This window comes from Poecilia reticulata, linkage group LG13 (assembly GCF_000633615.1).
Source record: "Poecilia reticulata strain Guanapo linkage group LG13, Guppy_female_1.0+MT, whole genome shotgun sequence".
NCBI lineage: Eukaryota > Metazoa > Chordata > Actinopteri > Cyprinodontiformes > Poeciliidae > Poecilia > Poecilia reticulata.
This window is the reverse complement of record NC_024343.1, coordinates 17028432-17047168: the sequence shown is the minus strand read 5'-3', so window position 1 is coordinate 17047168 and position 18737 is coordinate 17028432. Positions and strand designations below refer to the sequence as shown.

Below are 18737 nucleotides of genomic sequence, written 5' to 3'. Positions count from 1 at the left end.
ATTAGATATGGATATCTAAAAACAAACATATTTATCAGGTTTAGGTAAAATTTGCCTTTTCCCAAGCAGCCCTCAGTTCAAGACCCATAAAACTTGATATACAGGGTCACAAAATGTTTTTTTTTTCTTTTGCAATGCTAGAATTATAAATCTGTATATTTTTTGTCCAAACAGGGTGTTGTATAAATGTGTGAGATTAGACAACATGTCACTGCTGTTAGTTTGACATAAATCTGAAAAAAGAAAAAGGAAAAAAAAGATATGCCCCACAGCAGGTCATAATGTTCTGTTCCTATATTTAACTACTATTTACTTCCACCTTGCACTACATCTGAAAGTGAATGCTTAGTTTAGAAATGAGCAGATGGGGGTGCAGGAAGGTTTTGCAGGTGGCTCCGTCGCCCGAATCGAAACCTCCGTCCCTGAGTTGTTCCCTCTCTCCTCTCTGAGGGGAGTGAAGACAAATCAGTAACACATTTAGAAAAGAAACCGGAAACAGGCTGTAGATGATGAGTAGATTCACCCATTATGTGCTGTAAATGTCGATCATTTCATTGTTTTTCTTTATTGCATTTCATAAAAAAAATAAAATAAAATGAATATGATTATTAAGATTTAAAAAATACTGTAGTATCAGAAAAGAGTCGTTTTTTCCCTTGCTACACATAGGACATACTTGTGAATGATGAGGATGATGTAAAACTTGTAAAAAAAATTTAATAAAATTTTTAAAAAAAATGGCAAAACGGTTAAAAAGCAAAAGAAAAATGCTGAAAATAATGTTGGGGAGGGGGGAAATAATCTGTTACCAGTCAGAGGCCAAGGTAAAGGACTCTCATTTCTTTGTGTTTTTATTTTTTTATTAGCAACTTATCACTGTGTGATATTTTGTACATCATATAAAGCTGTATTCCAACAATTTCCTCTAACTACAAGGGATAAGAGACCTGCTTTTTATTGATTTTGTCTTATATATTTTTGAACTGCATTCTGGCTTGTTTCAAATGACTTTTTGTTTACAGGGGTCGCCTGTTGTATGTCATTAAGGAAGAAAAGATGAAAAATTAAAATTTTGTACAGTGAAATAAGAACAGTCTCTGCGTGTTACACAGAAGGTGATGTTGATGTTTTACAACGGAGAGCAGTGATCAGAAATTAACCTGGATTTCTGCAGGGTCTTAAAATTATTAAAATAAAAATCTTAATTTAGACCTGTACAGCCTTAAGATTCCCCAAACAAGTTCTTAAATTAGTTATTTACCTCTTATACTCGAATGTTTGATCATTTATTGCTTCTTGCATTAATTAATTTTACATTCTGATTAAAAAAAAAAAAGTTTGGGTACACTTATTTGTTGAACCATTACTGAGAACAATGAGAAAACTCAAAAGAATCCATGTGAGAACTACAAAGAAACCTAGATTTATAGTCCTTTTGCAGACATTTCTAAACTAAAGAAAGTTCCAAGATGATCAAGTTATTCATTTCTTTTGTTACTTTTCCAAGGCATGAAAGAATAACTAAACTTAAAACTGGTTCAGATGTCAAGAGACATTCCAGGAACGGCCCAGGCTCGAGCCTGACCTGAACAGCCATGGCGTTTGCATCGACTGAAAGTGCGCTAAAAGGTAAAAAAAAGAGTGAAAGGAACTAAAACGTGAATAAATAGGTTCTGGTGAGGACATAAAAATGAAAATGAGACTTGAGAAAACTACCCATTGTTCAGCATCGTGCTTTACTGGGGCTGTTTAGCCACCAGTTGTGCTGATGATGCATTGCAGGAACCGGATGGAGTCTTGAAGGAGGACCACCTCCCAATTCTTTAATCTCACCTCAGATCTACAGCTGAGCAGCTGAAAACAATAAAACATGTTTAGCCGTGGGTGAAGTAAACTAATGTTAATTTATTACTTTAATCCCTCCAGGAATGGCTTTCCCAAGGCACTTACTTCAAAACTATTACAGGAAAGTCAAGGACTAGTTGTTACTGAGTCCATTCCTGGAAGCCAACATATTTGAAAGAAGTCTAACAATTTTATTTATTTATTTATTTATTTTTTTTGTTTTTCCAAGAAGAGTAATCAAATATCCTGCTAAAATCACATCAGAAACTGGTTAATGGCTACAAAAAGCATGCAACTGGAGAGAAACATGCTAAGGCACATTTAAAATAAAGTGTGAGAACACATCTGCATGCTGTCAACAACTAGTCAAAATTTAGCTCCACATGCTCATTCTGACCTGATGTTGTTAGCAACGTGCACAGGCGGACATAATGTCTTTTATATGTGGCTTAAATGTTTTAAATATATCCTCCAACCGCACGAAACGGTGCCCTCTAGTGGTGAACGGAAGAAGTAGTACATGATCACATGCAGCAGCTGTCACCTTAACAGCACTTTGTTTTTGTTTCACGTTTCTTACTAGAACTGAAAGCTTGAACACGGGAACAATGTTATAAATTAAACAAGTGGCTCTGAGAGGGAAAACTTGTTGCTGTTTTCAACACCTGACGCTTTTCCAAATTACAAAACTTCTGGTAGATGATTAGATAACCACCGAGTTGTCGTCGCCATGGTGATAACTGCCCACCAAGCCTCGTTTCTGTTCTGTTTACCCCAACCCATCGTCCCCCGGCGTTCCCTGCCCACTGAGATTGTTCTAATGAAATTTGATAACAAATTAGGACGTAAACAACTCAGCAAGCAGCCGCGGTTTTCTGCCTGTTACGGTCTGCGAAAGGTGCGTCTGATCAACAGACAGAAGAGAAAGACGACGTCACAGAAGGTGGAAGAGGCACGGGAGCAAGACAACTCTGCGGAGGGACAGAAAGTGGCTACTGGAAGTTGGGAGCAGGATGAGGAAGTGATGGGGAGGGTGTTTTGAGCACGGAGCTGCCCCCTCGCCTCAGGCGGTGTAAGGGGATCTGCGCTGACCTCGTCTGAGGGACGGAGCAAGCCAAATAACCCTAAACCGTGGAAGGAGAGAGAAAGAGGAAAGGGAGGGGAGGGAGGGGAAATGTTGAGAGTTTAGAGTCAGAAGGTGGAACTTACTGGAAGTTTATTGGCTTCAGGTGGTGTCAGTCACGTTACTTCCTCCTTTGCTGTGGTGAGAGGGCAGGAGGAAGGGTAGGAGGGAGGTACCCTCACATCAGCCAGCTCGGTCTCTCTTGCTTTTCTCGCACAAAAAGAAGCCTGCACTTGGGTTTGAAAGTGAAACAGGGCAAGACTTGTAAAAAGGAGTGCAGCCTCTTGGCCTTTTTCATTCTCACGGTTTCCTGTTCAAGGAAGCCATTTTGTTACCCAGCCCTGGAGCAGATCACTTGTACAAAGTTTGCCATTGTTTTTTCTCGCTCCCCTGCTCTGGCCCACGGCTGGGGGAGTTTCACGGCTGGCTTTGGACTTTCTACTCTGCAGAGCAACATCTTTGGAGCGAGCCGAGCCGAAGGAGGAAGGTGGAGGCGGAACAACAGCAATGGTGGGAGAGGGGGGCAGATCTTTCTCCCTTTAGGTGCGTCTTTTTCTCATGCCTGTCATGCTTGAAGAATGACAGAAGTCAGACGACGTGAAACAAGCACCTGAAAGGACGTGAAACTGCTTCCTGGATAAGAATTTCTTCCTCGCTCCTCTGGAAGGAGGCAGAGCAACGACTCAGGGGGGAACAGGGACTCTCTGCTCAGTGTGTGGACACCCATATTCCCTCTCTCCCAACAGGACAGTTTGAATGAGTGTGGCTTTTCGCAGAACCACCTCCACTTCCCCAGGGTGTGTGCTTGTCTCTGTGTATGCTTAGAGCTTCACGGGGAGAGCCAGTGGACTCTGAATGGCCAACGCGAGCCCCTGTATGCCCTCAGGGGCAATGTCCCAGGTCTTCTTCCCCCCAGCAGGGGCCTCCCCACCTGGCTCAGCAGTGATGCAGACCGGACCCCCCATATCCATGCCCTCTATGCCTCCTCAGGCTCCTTTTCCAATGGTGGACCCGACAGCAGGACACGTTGGGATGACGATGCCCTCAATGATCTGCAATCCAGACGGGGTGTCCTTCATCATCCAAATTGGCCTGACCAGGGAATCCGTCCTGCTGCCCCAGACTGCCGACCTGGCGTATGTGAAGCAGGTGGCCTGCTCCATTGTTGACACCAAGGTAAGACATGGGAACATGGGAACACCGGAGAGGGGAAGTTTGCATGTGAAATGACAAAATGCATTTATTGATGTTCAAAAACCGGATTCATGAGTGATTTTTTAATTTTTTTTTCACTGTCATTTTTAAAATAACAAAAAAAGTAAGTAGATGTACAAAAGTCTGAATAATGTTAGAAATTCAAACATTTCTTCTGCAAGGAAGAAAGCTTTGCATCCTCGGTGGGTTTGTGAAGCAGGCAGAGTGGGCGTTTTGACGGGTTTGGTCCAGCTGTTTACCCATGGGGCCACACGTGCTGCGCAGGATGTCGCTGTTTATAGGAACACAGCAAAATCACTTGTGACCTTTATGTAAACTGCCTCCTCAGTATAAAAATTGATCTGCAGGTGCTTCTCAATACATTAGAATATTATCAAACGTTGTTCTACATCAGTAATTATAAAAAATGTGATGTTATTTTTATGAGAGCATTTCACTTTAGGAATTTGAATACAAAACTATCCCATTGAAAAAACGCAACATGTCCATGTAGTGTGCAGTAAATGCATTGGCCACCTGGTTGGGGTCTCTTTTTTGCAGGAATGACTGTGTAAATGTGGTGTGACATGATTAGCTCCTGTTGTTTCTGGTCCAGGGCTGGCTTAAGTCAAGGAAAGGGCCAGCTGCTGCCGCTGTCCTGAATTAAGTATAAATGTGGTGGCTCTGGATGCTCCGGCTCCTGCTGCAGTTTAAGTCTGGAGAATCTCCCTCAAATCCCGAATGGTTTTTACTATACAATTCTCTCAAAACTGTGACTACTCTTACCGAGTTTCCATCCTCACCTTTTCCCTCCACTCAACTTTCTCTTAATATGCAAAGATTCGGCTTTCTGTAAGCAGCTAGCTTCTGTAGCAATGCCCTTCTTAAGGAGGGAGTCGAGGACTGCAGACCCATTCGATAAACTGAAAATTTACTTTGGAACCTCAGAAACGCAACATATAAATCAATCACATAATGACAGGCGTCTGAAAGCCTTTATTTCTGTTAAGACATTTTCCCACTTACAAGTACTAAAAATAAGAAATTTGAAATTACAAACAGTAGATCAAACCATTAGAATAAACACATTTGAAACAGGAACTTGGACTTAACAAAAAGTGTGTTTAATGCTCAGAGATTGTTATTTTTAACAGGAGTTTTTATTCTGACAAGCGGGCCTCGTTTGAACGCATGTTCTAATTTATTGAAAGCCAGCCGTCTTCCCCATCACTGTGTGGGCCTTTGTGTGAAAACGAGGTAAAATGTTATTTATTCGTGGTGTGTATTAATAAAATTTTCCAGGAATCTCAACTTTGGGGTTTAATCAACCTCTGAATCATAGCCCTCAAAATCAAGGGTTCACCTCTGTGTGTGAATTAACCACAAGCCAATCAGTGGCTCTGTAGCTTCATGAGATGTTCGTCAAAAGAAAGCCAATGTTGTCGTTTGGCTTTCTGAAGGTGTGGACTGGTTTCTTATAATGGGTTTATTATGGTTTTCCACTTCTAAAGTTGAAGGGAGGGGGGCAGGGGGGATCCCTTTTACTTTGTGCACAGAGAAAGTTTTGCATTTCAAGCCACATCAAGCCAGTTTTTGATGAACGCTTCAGTCATTTAGTTTTTCCAGTCAGTTACTAACTTCTACAATGAAATTCCCAGATGTCGAAGGATATCCCGTCATTCGCTGATTTAATGTAAATATTTTAACAACAAATGATTAAATTACTAGACAACACTGGAAGGTTTTTCATAACAGTAATTTGAATGTTTTGTGGATAAAAAGTGAAGTTTTCAAACCTTTGAAACCTTTTTTTGTTTTGGCGGTGATTCACCATTACCACATGTCAACCATGGTGGTGGCAGCATAATGCTGAGGGTCTCTTGGAGGAGTGAAGACGCAGGCGGACCCCTGCAGCCTTCAGCTTCATCTCAAATAAACAACCGGATATTTGAAACTTCTGCAAAACTGTGCGCGTTGAACAGAAAACCAATTCCCACATCGAAGCTGATTTTGGAAGGAAAAAGCAGGCTAAGGTTAAAAAAAGGTTTAAGAATCTAAAAAAAACAAAACATGTGCACTATGCGTAAGGGCCCACCTTTTTACCATGCGATCATCTACTGTAAATGAACTCTGACTTTTCGTGTCTATTGACGAAATGCCAGGGCTCCTCGTCCTCGCTCATGCACTTTATTAAAATGACATGCACGATTTCTCATTTTCACTTGGAAGCTCAAAACTTCAAAACACCGACGCAGAGGCAAGAATTGGCAGTGACATCCTCTGCGCAACAGGAAACAATGTGTGTTATTGGAAGTCTGCTCTTCATTTAAGAGCCGGCGGCACACATGGCAGCCAAACCGTTTCCAGGACGCATAACAGTTGGAAGGCTCAGCGGTTCATATCGGTTTTAATCCATCGCTCGGGCTGGCAGGTGACAATCAGCTGACTGCCCAGGGCTCGCCAAGAGAAGCTCTGCTAAGCTTACAGCAAATGTGCATTTTCCAGGAAGCAGCGGCAGTTCTCTCCAACCAGCATTAGCCGCCGTGCTAATCGGTTATTTTGTTTCTCTGCGGCAGGCTTTGTTCTAGCTTGCAGTGTCGGTGTTTCCCTGTCGTGCACCTGCATGTTCCCCCGCCTATGGTTAACAAGTCTAAACGCACAGCTGCACAGTTGCATTGTGTTGTGCTACGTTATGTCCAGCTCACTTCAGCTTCAGTCTTCCTCTTTTTTTTGCATTTCCCCTGCACATATGTTTCAATAAATTACTGGTTCTCTCCACCTAATTCCCTTTTTTAAAACTATTATCAGACAAAAATCTATATTTCAAAAATCTAATACTCTGTAGTCACAAGTTCACTTTTTGCCATATTTGGTCATACTGCTAACAGCCACTAACTTCAGTGTATTTTGTTGTGAGCTTATTTTGAAGTCAGTGCAAATCAGCACGTATTTGTGAAGTGGAGGGAAAATAAAAATCTGAACCATATGACGTACAAACAATAACTGTTTGTCAGAATGGCCCAGTCAAAGTCCACTCTGGCTGAGCGTAAGCTACTCTGACAAGAAGAGGGTGCAAAGAAGTTGGTCTACCGGTGGAAATAAAAAGTCTTGTAGCTGTACCTGGAGTAAAAGAGATTTCTACGCAGCATTGACTCAGAGAGGCTCAGTACAGATCTACGCCAACATGTTGTTTTTTTTCCATATAAAAATTAAGCACTTTTGTTTGGTGCTGGTTGATGATATAAAATCCTGCCCCAAAATCTGTTTGTTGTTGAAGCATAGCAAAATGCGTAAAGGTTCAAGCACCATGAACACTTTTTTTTAAGAGGTCGGCAAAATTGAAGATTGTTTTAAACTTAAAACCAAAATCATGTAGTTTTTATTTTTATTTTTTTCAGTTTTGCTATATTTTTGTGGAATATCTGAATACAATTTCAGCAACAGAATAACTTTATTGGTATAAGATTAGTTTTTGTTTCTCAGGCATCGTTTAAATGATTGTTTTCGGTTTAAAGGTTCGTGTCCTGAACACGATCAGGAACTCATTTGAAAAGTATAAAAAAAAGAAAAAAAGTTGCTCTACAGAGGATGACAAACTTTTGCACAAAGGAAGAAATATAAAAAAAAAACAGTTACTTTACACAATCTCCATGGGGATTCAGTGCTGAAACATAAACTGCTGTCAAGGTGCATCGGAGCTTGCAGTGGGTGTAGTGAAGTATGAAAACTACGGTGTTGGATGAGTTTGTGTGGTCCTACTTCAGCAGCTCCACACCGTGACAAATTGCTGTCAGGAATAGACACGACCACAAAGGGCAGGAAGGAAGTAGGTGGGGGTCAAGAGCATGGTTGACCCTGCTGTGGGGTCACATTGGGGCCGATAAGTTACCAGCTTCAACCGGGTAAAGATTATCTGCACAACCCCTGATAACAAAAGTGTTTTCTGACAATCATGCTGCAGGTCGGTGTCAAACTGAGCCTCAATCATACTGATAAATGTGTAGGTAAATAAATTTACTGGTGGTTCTCAGGGGAAACCGCCGCCGAAAGTGGTTAGAAATTACTACGCAATCCCAAACTGATGACAGAATAACCCAGAATGATGGCAGAGCGCAGATCCTGTTCACAATGTCCTTTCTTGAAACAGAGAAAAGAAAATCTGGGTTTATTTGCTGCCGTGCTGATGGTTGGTCAGGTGTGGTGTCTTATGATTAATCAAAGGGGATCAAGGGGGTTTGAGGACGGCGGCAAACTCACAGCAACACACACAAACACGCGCAGCTCAGCAGCTTCCCTGGCAGATCAAGCAGTCGTGAAAGAAAGTAAACGTATAAAGAAAAGCACTACAAGTGTTGCATCTGCATCAAAACAATGAGAAATTATTAGTAGAAAAAAAAAATACAGTTAACTTTGGTTTTTTTTTTTTAATGCTCACATGCCGGATAACTGGCTGGGCGACATTTGTCAGTCATAAAAATCTACATGTCTTAGCAGTTGTTTTGCTTTCATTAAAGCTGTTAAAAGACGGTGCTGTCAGCTGTATTTTTTTTTTTTTTTTAATTGTTTACATAAAGACTCCAATATTTGTTTGATTTAATTGCCCAAAATAATTTTGCAATGCAGTGATCAAAGAGGAGATTATTGTGAAAATTACAACACTGACGCAAATCACTCGTAACTGTGCCGGTGATGCCCATTACACCGTCATCCCGATAGTCGGGTTTTGTACGACTTTGGGCTCAACAAACAGGTTCCCTAAGCAACATCGCCTCAGGTCTCTGCTGCATCTCTTAACATTAACCACAAGCAAGGCTGTGTTTGACTTCGAATGGAAGATGTTTTCTCGCAACGCGGCACAAACGTCACAGCGTTTGAGTGTTTTACCTTCAAACTGACTTAAAATTGCGGAATATACAATTCTGTGAACAATCTTTCCCAAATACATTTAAGCTGTATTTGTCATCTTATGAGCGACAACAGAAAAAAATCGAATGAGCTCAGAGAAATGCTATTGATTACAAGCAACTAAGCATGTTACATGTTAACAATGATGAAAATGTATTTCATGGGGATCCATTAGAGCACGACTGCATAGAGGCCTGCTGCAGCCTGGGCTTCCCTTAGTTTAGTGAAACAGCGTGAGACTCTGAAGAAGTGAAAGTAAACAACCAAAATGCTGACAAGTTGCATGTATGAGAACACACAAGTTGGTTTTTTTCTTTCTTTTTTTAAACAAAAACAGTGGCTTGGAAAACTGTAAGAGCCTTTAAATCTCAATTTTATTTCATCTGCTTTCTAACACAGACAGATGTTAAGTGGTTTTCTTTGGTAATTGAGATTTATTTTTGGTTCTGTCTTGGTAAGTGAGCCCCTCACTGTATCAGACGCCCCCTCAGTAAAGCAGCCGCTGCATTCAGTCCATTGGGCTCCATCCATATAAAAGGTTTGCTCTTAATATGTTATGTAGGGTATAACATTTTAAATGCTTAAATCCACCAGGATTCAATGTGTCATGTTCTGTGTAGTCGTCATTGTTATTATTGGCAATGTAACTACGTCATGTGAGAAAAAAAAACTCGGCATATTCTACAACAACCAGTTTTCTTTTGAGTTTTGGTACCGTGTTTTCCGCACTACAAGGTGCACCGGATTATAAGGCGCATAGAATAGACACTTGAGTTTGGGTTGTCAATTTGTTCCGTACTCTATTATTACGCATCCACATTTGTAAAGAAGTGGTCCCAGAGTACTTTATATAGTAGTCTGCCCCAGTYATTGTTTCACTCACGGTGTTGTGATATTGTGCCCAACTGCTTTCTGGGTAACACAGACCAACCGACACGCTGCCGCCGCAGTCTCTGTCTCTCTTCCCCGCCCCTCTGCCCCCCTGGTTTTAAATGTATTATCAAACTTTATTAACAAACTAGCGTTCTGACAACTATCCCAGCATGCACCGCGCACTTCTTCTTCCATGGGGAAAATGAAGTCGGCGGCTGCTTACCGTAGTTGCTAGACCTGTTGTGGCTCAATATTGGTCCATATATAAGATGCACTGTATTATAAGGCGCACTGTCTGCTTTTGAGGAAATTGTAGGTCTTTAGGTGCGCCATATAGTGCGGAAAATACAGTATTTAACATAATTATTATGTAGTACAGTAAATGCAATTTCTTGAAGGAAATTGCATTTATAATAGGATACCCCAACATTTATTTCCAGTTGAACTGGTTAAAAATCAACACACACGCACACGCAAAAAAAAGAGCATGTATGATTTTATTACATCAGGAGTTTAATTCCCAGCATTTTAAAGGATTGTAGCCTTACCCAATATTTGTTTTACATTTCTTCTTAGAGCTGATTTTACCATCCTCTCCTGGTTTCTGCCAACCAATGCAAAACTCCTCCGTTTGGAAAGTAACCCCTACATGAAATGGGCCCATTTTTATGTTCTGCTGTCTATTTAAGGCAATTAGCTATTTAATGATATGTAGGGTGATTACACTCATCCACCAGGGCTATATTTAAGCTATTTGCTTGTTAGGTTAAAGTTATTACTTGTTCAGTCTATATGGGTCAAAGTATTGCAACGTAGCTAAGCGGATTACATTGAAACTCAGTGAAACCTGTGCTGCGTGACCAACAAACCGTGGCTTTCTTGTTGCTCAAAGGTCCATCCTCGGTCTCTGGCTGAACTTTCTGCACATATAAACGTGAATTCGTCAGGCTTTTTATCTAGGAAGCAGTATTCATGTGCAGCGATGACCCACTGGAATGATATTTAGACTAATCCCTTAGTCCAAAACAACTGCGTTCAACTTGAAGAATTTTATGTCTTTGTTTTGCAGCAAACTAAAAATACCCACTCTCAAACGAAAAGATGAATTAAGCAGGATCTTTCCAAAGCTGTTTATCCCAGTCACAAACACATGCGGTCGAGAGCCCTCCAAAATCCCCTAAGTACAAAACTCCTGCCCTGTTTGGAGCTCGCAGCTTTAGTTGGGGAAAGTTGGACAATAGACGGTTTTGTCCTGGCCCTGCCAACCGAGTGTGACACAAGAGCTGGACTGCACGTTTTCATGCATGAATACCTCCGTTTGGAGGGGTTTTTGGAGGCTTGTTGAAGGTAGCTGGGTGCCTGCTACCCCACCCCGCGGTCATCCTCGCCATCCCAGAAAGGGTGACTCATCTGCTCTGTTTATTCACAGGATCCCTTCTTGTGTTCCGCTGACACATTTTCCATTCACTCCTCGGCCGAGGAGCAACACTCTGCCTCGACTCGGTTTATTTCATTACGGTCTCCCGACCGTGGTGCTGCTCTCCACGTTCGCTTCTAGAAACTAGAGGTGCTCTGCCTTTTACAGGACCGGACGTCCTCTTCATTCCTAAAGTCCATTTTGGCTGCGTCCCACTCACTGTTGATCCAACACAAACTGTTAGCGGACACAGAAGTCTGTCTTCATTTGACGGTAAAACAGCACTAATGCAATCTATCCCTCAATGAGCCCCAGCATAGTTTGATGGACATCTTCCTTACTTTTTCATCCCGTTCTTCTTGTTATTCTAATTCTCTTCAAAATTGAAATCCTTTCCTAAGGGTACTTAAGATAAAACACCACTCCTCTTCCTCCTCCTCCTCCTCCAAGTTTTACTACTCCTCTTCTTTCGTAACCTCCTTCATTAATCCTCACTTTATCTTCTCATCTTCTCACCCCCTCTGCTCCCCTTAAAACAACTTCCTTGCTCGCTGTGACTCATCCTTCGGTCCTTGATCCATCCAAACGTCTTACCCGCTTATTTTTTTGGCATCTGCTTCTCCTTTCTCAACACCTAATATTTTCTGCAATTTGTTGATCTACTTTTAAGAAGCGCTTCGGAGGAGTGAACACGTGGAATGATTCATAGTCTTGCCTGATTATGTTGTGAGCGCCAAAGGAAACAAGATTCGAAACAAGATTGCCTTCCAAAAATACCTTGGTACTTCATGATTTTGTCATGTTACGACATATTTCTGGAATTTATTTGTTTTTTCTTTAACACAACAAGGTAACGCATAACGTAAAATGAGCGAATGTGTATATGTATATATATATATATATATATATATACACACACACACACTTGTTTTCATTGTTCTCTATGCAGCTTGTAGCAAACTGCAAATAGGACTGTGACTTTCTCATGGACAGTCTTCCATAGCCAGATTTGTGAAATGCATGACTAATATTGTTTTTCAGACAAATTCTCCAAACTGAGCCGTGGATCTCTCAAGTTTCTTGTAAGTCACATGGGTCTCATCCAGTGACGTGCAGTCAGGTGAGGCAGGGCCTCACCTGTCATCATGGAAAAATAATATATAATAATAAAATCATTTATTTTCACCCTGTGGTTTGTAGTACCTATTTTTCATCTAATTTAACTAAATCTGATGATTTTTTTTCTTCAAAATCACTGAATTTTCGCATTTTCCCATTCAAATGCTTGGAAGCGAAGCCGGTGAGGCAGCAGTGAGCTGAGCCTCACCTGGGATTGCGCAACCTCTCGCTAACTGCACTGGTTGCCATTCTATGAGAGCATGCTCCTCCTGTCTGTGCGTCACCAATAAAATGTTTAAAAACATTTAATGTATGAACTGATTTTCCATAATTTAGCTTATGTGTTTAATGTACTGTTTTTATTGTCACCAATTGTGTGTGTAATGTGTTTTGTGTGCTGAGGAGCGATCATAAACGGGAGAGAACAGATTCCAGGTGAGGCAGGCAGTTCTCGTGCCTCATTGCTGGGGGGCGCTCATGAACCCAGACATTGTGACTCCACAACTGCAGAGTAAGAGACGGTAACGGCGAGCTAGCCACAGTAGCTGCACTGATACAGAGAGCAAGAAAGACGTGGTTTTGAGTTGTACTTTAACGGTTTCTCCCTTTGCTGTTAAGCACAGCACAAAATTAAGAATATCTACATGTCTAAGTTTGATTGAGATAATGGAATTATTCTGCGGCGGCGGCGCAGCTAAGCATCACATGTTAAAGAATAGTCTTTTTGCCCTCCAGCATTGCACGCATGCGCGATATTTCCTTACGTAAACAACAACATGCAGGTGGTCTAGATTTGTAAATTCGATTATAATTAAGTCGGTGCCTCACCAGCTATGAACCTCACCGCATGTCACTGCTCTCATCATGATGGTTTCTCCAATAATCGCTTGTAAATTTGGGTGAATAGCCACGTCTTAGTAGGTTTGGGTTGAGCAATGAAGATCAACATCTTCTTTTATCACTATTAATAGCCTTTGCACTCCTGACCTGCCTGTTCTGTAGTTTTTAGGCCTTAATGATGCCGTCTCTTTTTTAAATATTCTCCACCAAGCCTCTCAGTTCAGCGGTATGTTTGTTGAAGTAAAGTTTTGCTCAGGTTAAGTAAAGCGGTGACTTCTAGTGGTAAGTGATGCAATGGATTTTATTTCACGGTATAAGAGTAAAGGGGAGTTTTTCAGCTTATTTTTCTTTCTAAAAAATTGATAAAACAATGTTTCATCATGTTTTCTTCCACTTCTACTACCTTGAGGTGGTCTATCAGATAAAATCCCAATACAATACTGTAAAATTTGTGATTTGGAATGTAATAGAATACGCAGTGGAAGTGAAATTAATACTTTTACAAGGCAGTATGTCTTCTTTAATGAGTAAAGACAAGCTATTAAATGGTTCCTTAAAACCAAACCTAACTCGGACTTAATTCTGGTCCAGTTAACATCCTCTATCCCAACCTAGTTTATCAAAAGGGTCGGCCGTTTATCTGTTTCTGACAGCCGCGTCATTCCTCACTTGTGCAGCGATTCCGGTTGATGTCAGTGTGTGGGTGAAGTACGTCTGTGACTACGTAAGCATTTGAGGACTAGTGAGAACCTGTCGGGGCCTTTCACTGTTCGCCCTGTCAACTTTCCGGATTGTCAAACATGCGAGCTAACCTGCCGGGAGTTATGCCACACTCTGAAACGCACAGCCACGATTCGTCGAACCAATGAAGCTGTTGGCGCCTAAAGCCGCATGCCGAGTAAAATCTTCAAAATCCACTGCAGAGAGCCGCATGAGGCCCAGGTATATTTTTGCCGGTGTGTTGTGATGCCAGCGAGGAAATGAGGACAGAGTTATTTGAACAAACACAAAGAAATCCAAGTAGCTAAACAGAAACACGTTCTACGCCTCTCAGACATAAACAGACTCGCAGCTGTGATTAAACCACCCCCACGGCCCACTCCCTCCCGCCATTCTGACCATTGTTTCCACCTCCGTTTTGGAAGTCGCTGTTTCTTTATCTCTCTCCCTAGAGAAGAAGCCCTGGGGTTGGGATCACACACACCACCTCCTGTTTACCACACTCGCTTGCATATGTATTCTTCACACTGCAGTCGTCCGACGCTTTGTCCAGATTTCGCAGTGAAGATCATGAAAACCACGATGATTGAAGTGATAAAACTGCACCACAAGTGCTTCAGCTGCCTCTTAAAGTCACCAACCTGTGTGTATATTTTTTTAAATTGTAGTTTTATAAAGGGCTCACTCTTAAGTCAGTCAATATCCACGACTCGGGAAGGCGTGCATGCACGAGGATAAACAAGCCGTGTCCTTATCAGGCTATGCTAATGCAGCCGTTCACCAGTAAACAGCAGCTTATTGCACCATCATTATTCGATCTGCTTAAATTGCAGTGCAGTTAAATAAACTGTCCAACTTTTAAATAGTGAGATTAACAGCAGCACTCGTTTGTTCTGCTTACCCAAACGTGTCTCCCACGCTGCGTGCGCGCGTGTGCGTGTGCTGGTTCCCTCTCTTGATGATTTGCATGGTAGCGGAACAGCTTTGCATGACCGACCGTGCTTAGTGTCTTCTAGCTGTTGGCGGTGGGGGCCCCGGGGACAAACTCGCTCCAAACGCCGAGACATTTGAGTATTCAAATCATACTTTCCTACAGGGAACGCTGGGACAGGGATGTTTGTCAGCCTCTCAGAGAGGATGAGAGATGGAGATAAGTATTTGAAACTAGATTGGTGACTTGAGATTGCGATTGGGAAAAGAACATGCGTGGAGATAAAACTCCAGCCTGCACTAATGTTAACTATCAGAAGAAGCTGGACTGCTGACAACAAACTTATTGAAATGAGATCCACACTTTCTTTCGGCTTTGTATCTTTTCAGAGCCCATTTCCCCCCTGAGCCCACTGCATTCCTTCTCTGGTTGCGAGCAAAGGAGACCTTATGATACTAATCCTGTGATTAGTGATGGTGAAAACAGTTTTGTGCCATAGTCCAATTGGAAACCCATGAGCAGCATTCAGTGGCATTTACCGCAAAGTGTTTGTTAATAACAGGACGAATCAAAATATAGCAAAGTGAGCATATCGCTCTTTCAATGGTGGAGAAACAAACCTTTCATAGGTGCAGAGTTAGGACTGGTAAATCAATGACTACCTTTGAAATTAGTGACTTAGAAGCAGTTGTGATATTCTTGGTTCTTTGACTTGTTGAACTGAAGGTAAATGTAATTTTTAGTCATGATAATAACGAGTTATAGTAATTCCAAACAAGGTAGATCCATTTTTATTTGCACAAATAAAATGGCATTCTCTCAGAAAACATTGAGACACCTTCAGTAAGTGAGGGCTTGAAACTATTTGCTTTAATGATCTGCTATGTTTGAAATGTGTGTTAGAAGGCAGGCAGGACTTTGAGAGGCAGCGGACAATGGGGTCGGTGTGAAGGTTGACAGGATGGGCTTGGTTGGTCAGGGGCACGCGTGAAGAGTGTGTGAGTGTGTGTGTGCAGCTCCGACACATGAGACGTGTGTTCATACATGACTAAATACAAGCACACATCTTCGATAGAGTGTCAGGGTATGGTTATGAGGGGAAATGGGAAAACCACAGTGTTATCATACAAAAAGCTCCATAACTGGAAATGCCAAACTGGTTTAGAAAAACATCTAAAGATTTACTAAATACTCACTGCATTTAAATATCTATATGTATTTCCAGTTAGTTGTGTGTGGATGATGCGTGAGAAACATTGTTCGTTGTTTTGGGCGCTCTGACTTGGACGTCATAAATGCCAATTTCTCTCTTTATGGTGAACCGCAGGAGGACATTGTGAATGTGAACGTTTAGATGGTTAAGGGGGGGAAATCAGTTTGTTACATCAACAAAATAACGTAGAAGGACTACAATTCAGTTTTGCACACAAGGAGATGGGCATGATGTTTGCAAACTGCAGCTGCGTAGCTTGATGAAGGTGTCACTGGTCACAGAATAGACTGAAGGTTTTGGGAGGAGAGTTTGAGGATTCAGATTGTTCAAAAACGCTGTGATCAGGTTTCTAAATGTTGGCTGGGTTTCTCTGAGAAGCTGACTTTCAGGTCCGAACCAATATGGCGGATGAAACCGTGAGACAAACATGACCAGATTAATCCGTTTAAAATGTAAGAAGATGGGCTAACAGTTAATAGAGTGGCACCCTGAACTGGTAAAATGCAGAAAATAGTTTTCTGTTTTGTTTGTGCTGAGATATGAAGTTTGCTGGTGACAGATCAAGCTATGCAGAGATTTATCTGTAGTTATGCAAAAGCAATTCCAATGGCAGAGGAAGTAGGATGATAAAGAGAGGCTTGAGTGACTGTAGGGTTATACTGTCACGCTATCTAAATCTAGAAATGGATTTAGATATAGCTAAAAATTATTTCTGTTTAATTGTCATCATGTAAACAGATGAGAGCCATACATTTGTATCCTAAATAAAGCAGTCTTTTATCAAGCATCTTTGGAATTTTAATTGGCGTAAACAGTGTTTGTGCACAGCTGAAAAGCTTTAATCTGACTTTTGTCTGCTTTCAACAGCTTAACGTACCGCGGCCGGCTCATCTACATAAATGTGGTCAAAGCATTTGTCGTATGACCAGAACTGAGTGTTTTTAGCTTTCGGCACTTCCCCCCTTTGTACTTGCTAGAAAAAAATCATGAAATGCACGGGGAGAGGAAAGTGGACGAAAAATAGAGAATTTGGAAAGGAGAGGAGGGATAGACATAAAAAAAAAGGAGCAGATGACTCAGGGTGAAGTAATGTGGCCCTTTGTGGCCTTCAGCATGCAGCTTTGTGTGTTTGTATGCCCCTGGCATTCGAGGCAGTAGAGAATGTGCAAACACCACTTGCAATCGCCCCGCCGTGTTTGTGCGTGTGTTTTCTCTTCGCCTCGGTCTGGTTGCTTCAAGAAGTTGGAAGGCAGATCCGCACTTATAGGGACAGCCGATGACGCGTTCAGGGAACGTCGTAATAGCCGAGTATGAATCTCAACATGTGAAATGTCAGGTGCAGTGGCGTATGGAGTTTTTTGGTTATTAAAAAAATCTGTGCAAATAATTATTTTCACAAGACCGCCTGTGTTTCACATTGAAAAGCACCGTTTTCAAATTATGATTTCATATGTTACAACCTAAAACAACCACAATATATATAAAAAACAAAACGAAGCTCTCTAAATCTAATAACTGGTTTGGCCACTAACTGCCACGTTGTTGTTTTTTTCACCACAGACGAGGAACTCTGGCAAACTGTTTAAATAATTATTTTAATTTATTCACATTGGAGATTTTTTAAATGTGAATGGTCAGTTTAAGATTAGATCAAAGCATATTGATACCTGGACTTTGACTAGGCCATTTAAAAAAAACAAACTCTTCCCATCCTGTTTCATTTTTTTGAGTCGTTCAGAGATTGACCTTTTGTTCTGTATAACCTCAGTTTAAAGACCACAAACTGCTGGATGGAGATTCTCCTGTAGGATTATCTTCTACATGCCAGAGTTTATATTTACAAACTAAAACCACCATGGTTTACTGGTGTTATGATTTACTTATTTTTTGTTCCTGAAAGTTTAGGGCCAGATGTGCCGAGATGAAGCAACAGTTTTATTACTGTACTGAGTTCGCAGAAAAATGATTTATCTCCGGTCCTGTGATGTTGTCTTCTACAACATCACAGGTACGGTACGGTTAAGTACCAATTTTTCTTTTGTCATTTTGTTTCCACTCATCTTCCTTTTCTCCTCTCTCTCCTTGTCACTGAGATGCGTTTTCTTCCCTTACACGCTTTGTTTTCTGTGTTCCCTCCCATGAATCAGTTGTTTGTTCATTGCAAACAAGGTGGACCGAGTCCAATGTTCCTATCGGCTTACCTGCCCAGAACCAGGACAAGGAAAAAGGTAGCAGGGGGACGAAGGCGGGGGCCGATGGGGAGCGGAGCTGCTTCCAACAAAGGCTGCCTCAGAGCATGAACAGCCCCTCTCTCATGCCTGCTTACGGCTCTCATGTTACCTTCTCATCCTCCTTGATGCACGGGGCAGAATGAGATGCATTGTGGCTGCTCCCCTGCTCAAGACTAAGCTTCCTCTACACACACACACACACACACACACACACACACACACACACACACACACACACACGCCTAACTCTACACCGCTCTTTGTGACAGACGTTAGCATGGTTTTCCATGTACTAGTTGTTTCTGTTTTTGTCTGTTGCCTCTGAT

General features: G+C 41.6%; 1 protein-coding gene across 2 annotated transcripts in view; it reads left to right on the top strand.

Moving 5' to 3' along the window:
* Positions 1–2584: 2584 nt before the first annotated feature.
* prkd2 (protein kinase D2) overlaps positions 2585–18737 on the top strand; it is a 47152-nt gene continuing 30999 nt past the window's right edge. For both annotated transcript variants that reach the window (XM_008425722.2, XM_008425721.2), the window contains exon 1: positions 2585–4144. In XM_008425722.2, coding sequence (XP_008423944.1) covers positions 3824–4144 — 321 coding nt within the window. In that variant the 5' untranslated portion in view covers positions 2585–3823. The remainder of the gene's footprint in view (positions 4145–18737) is intronic.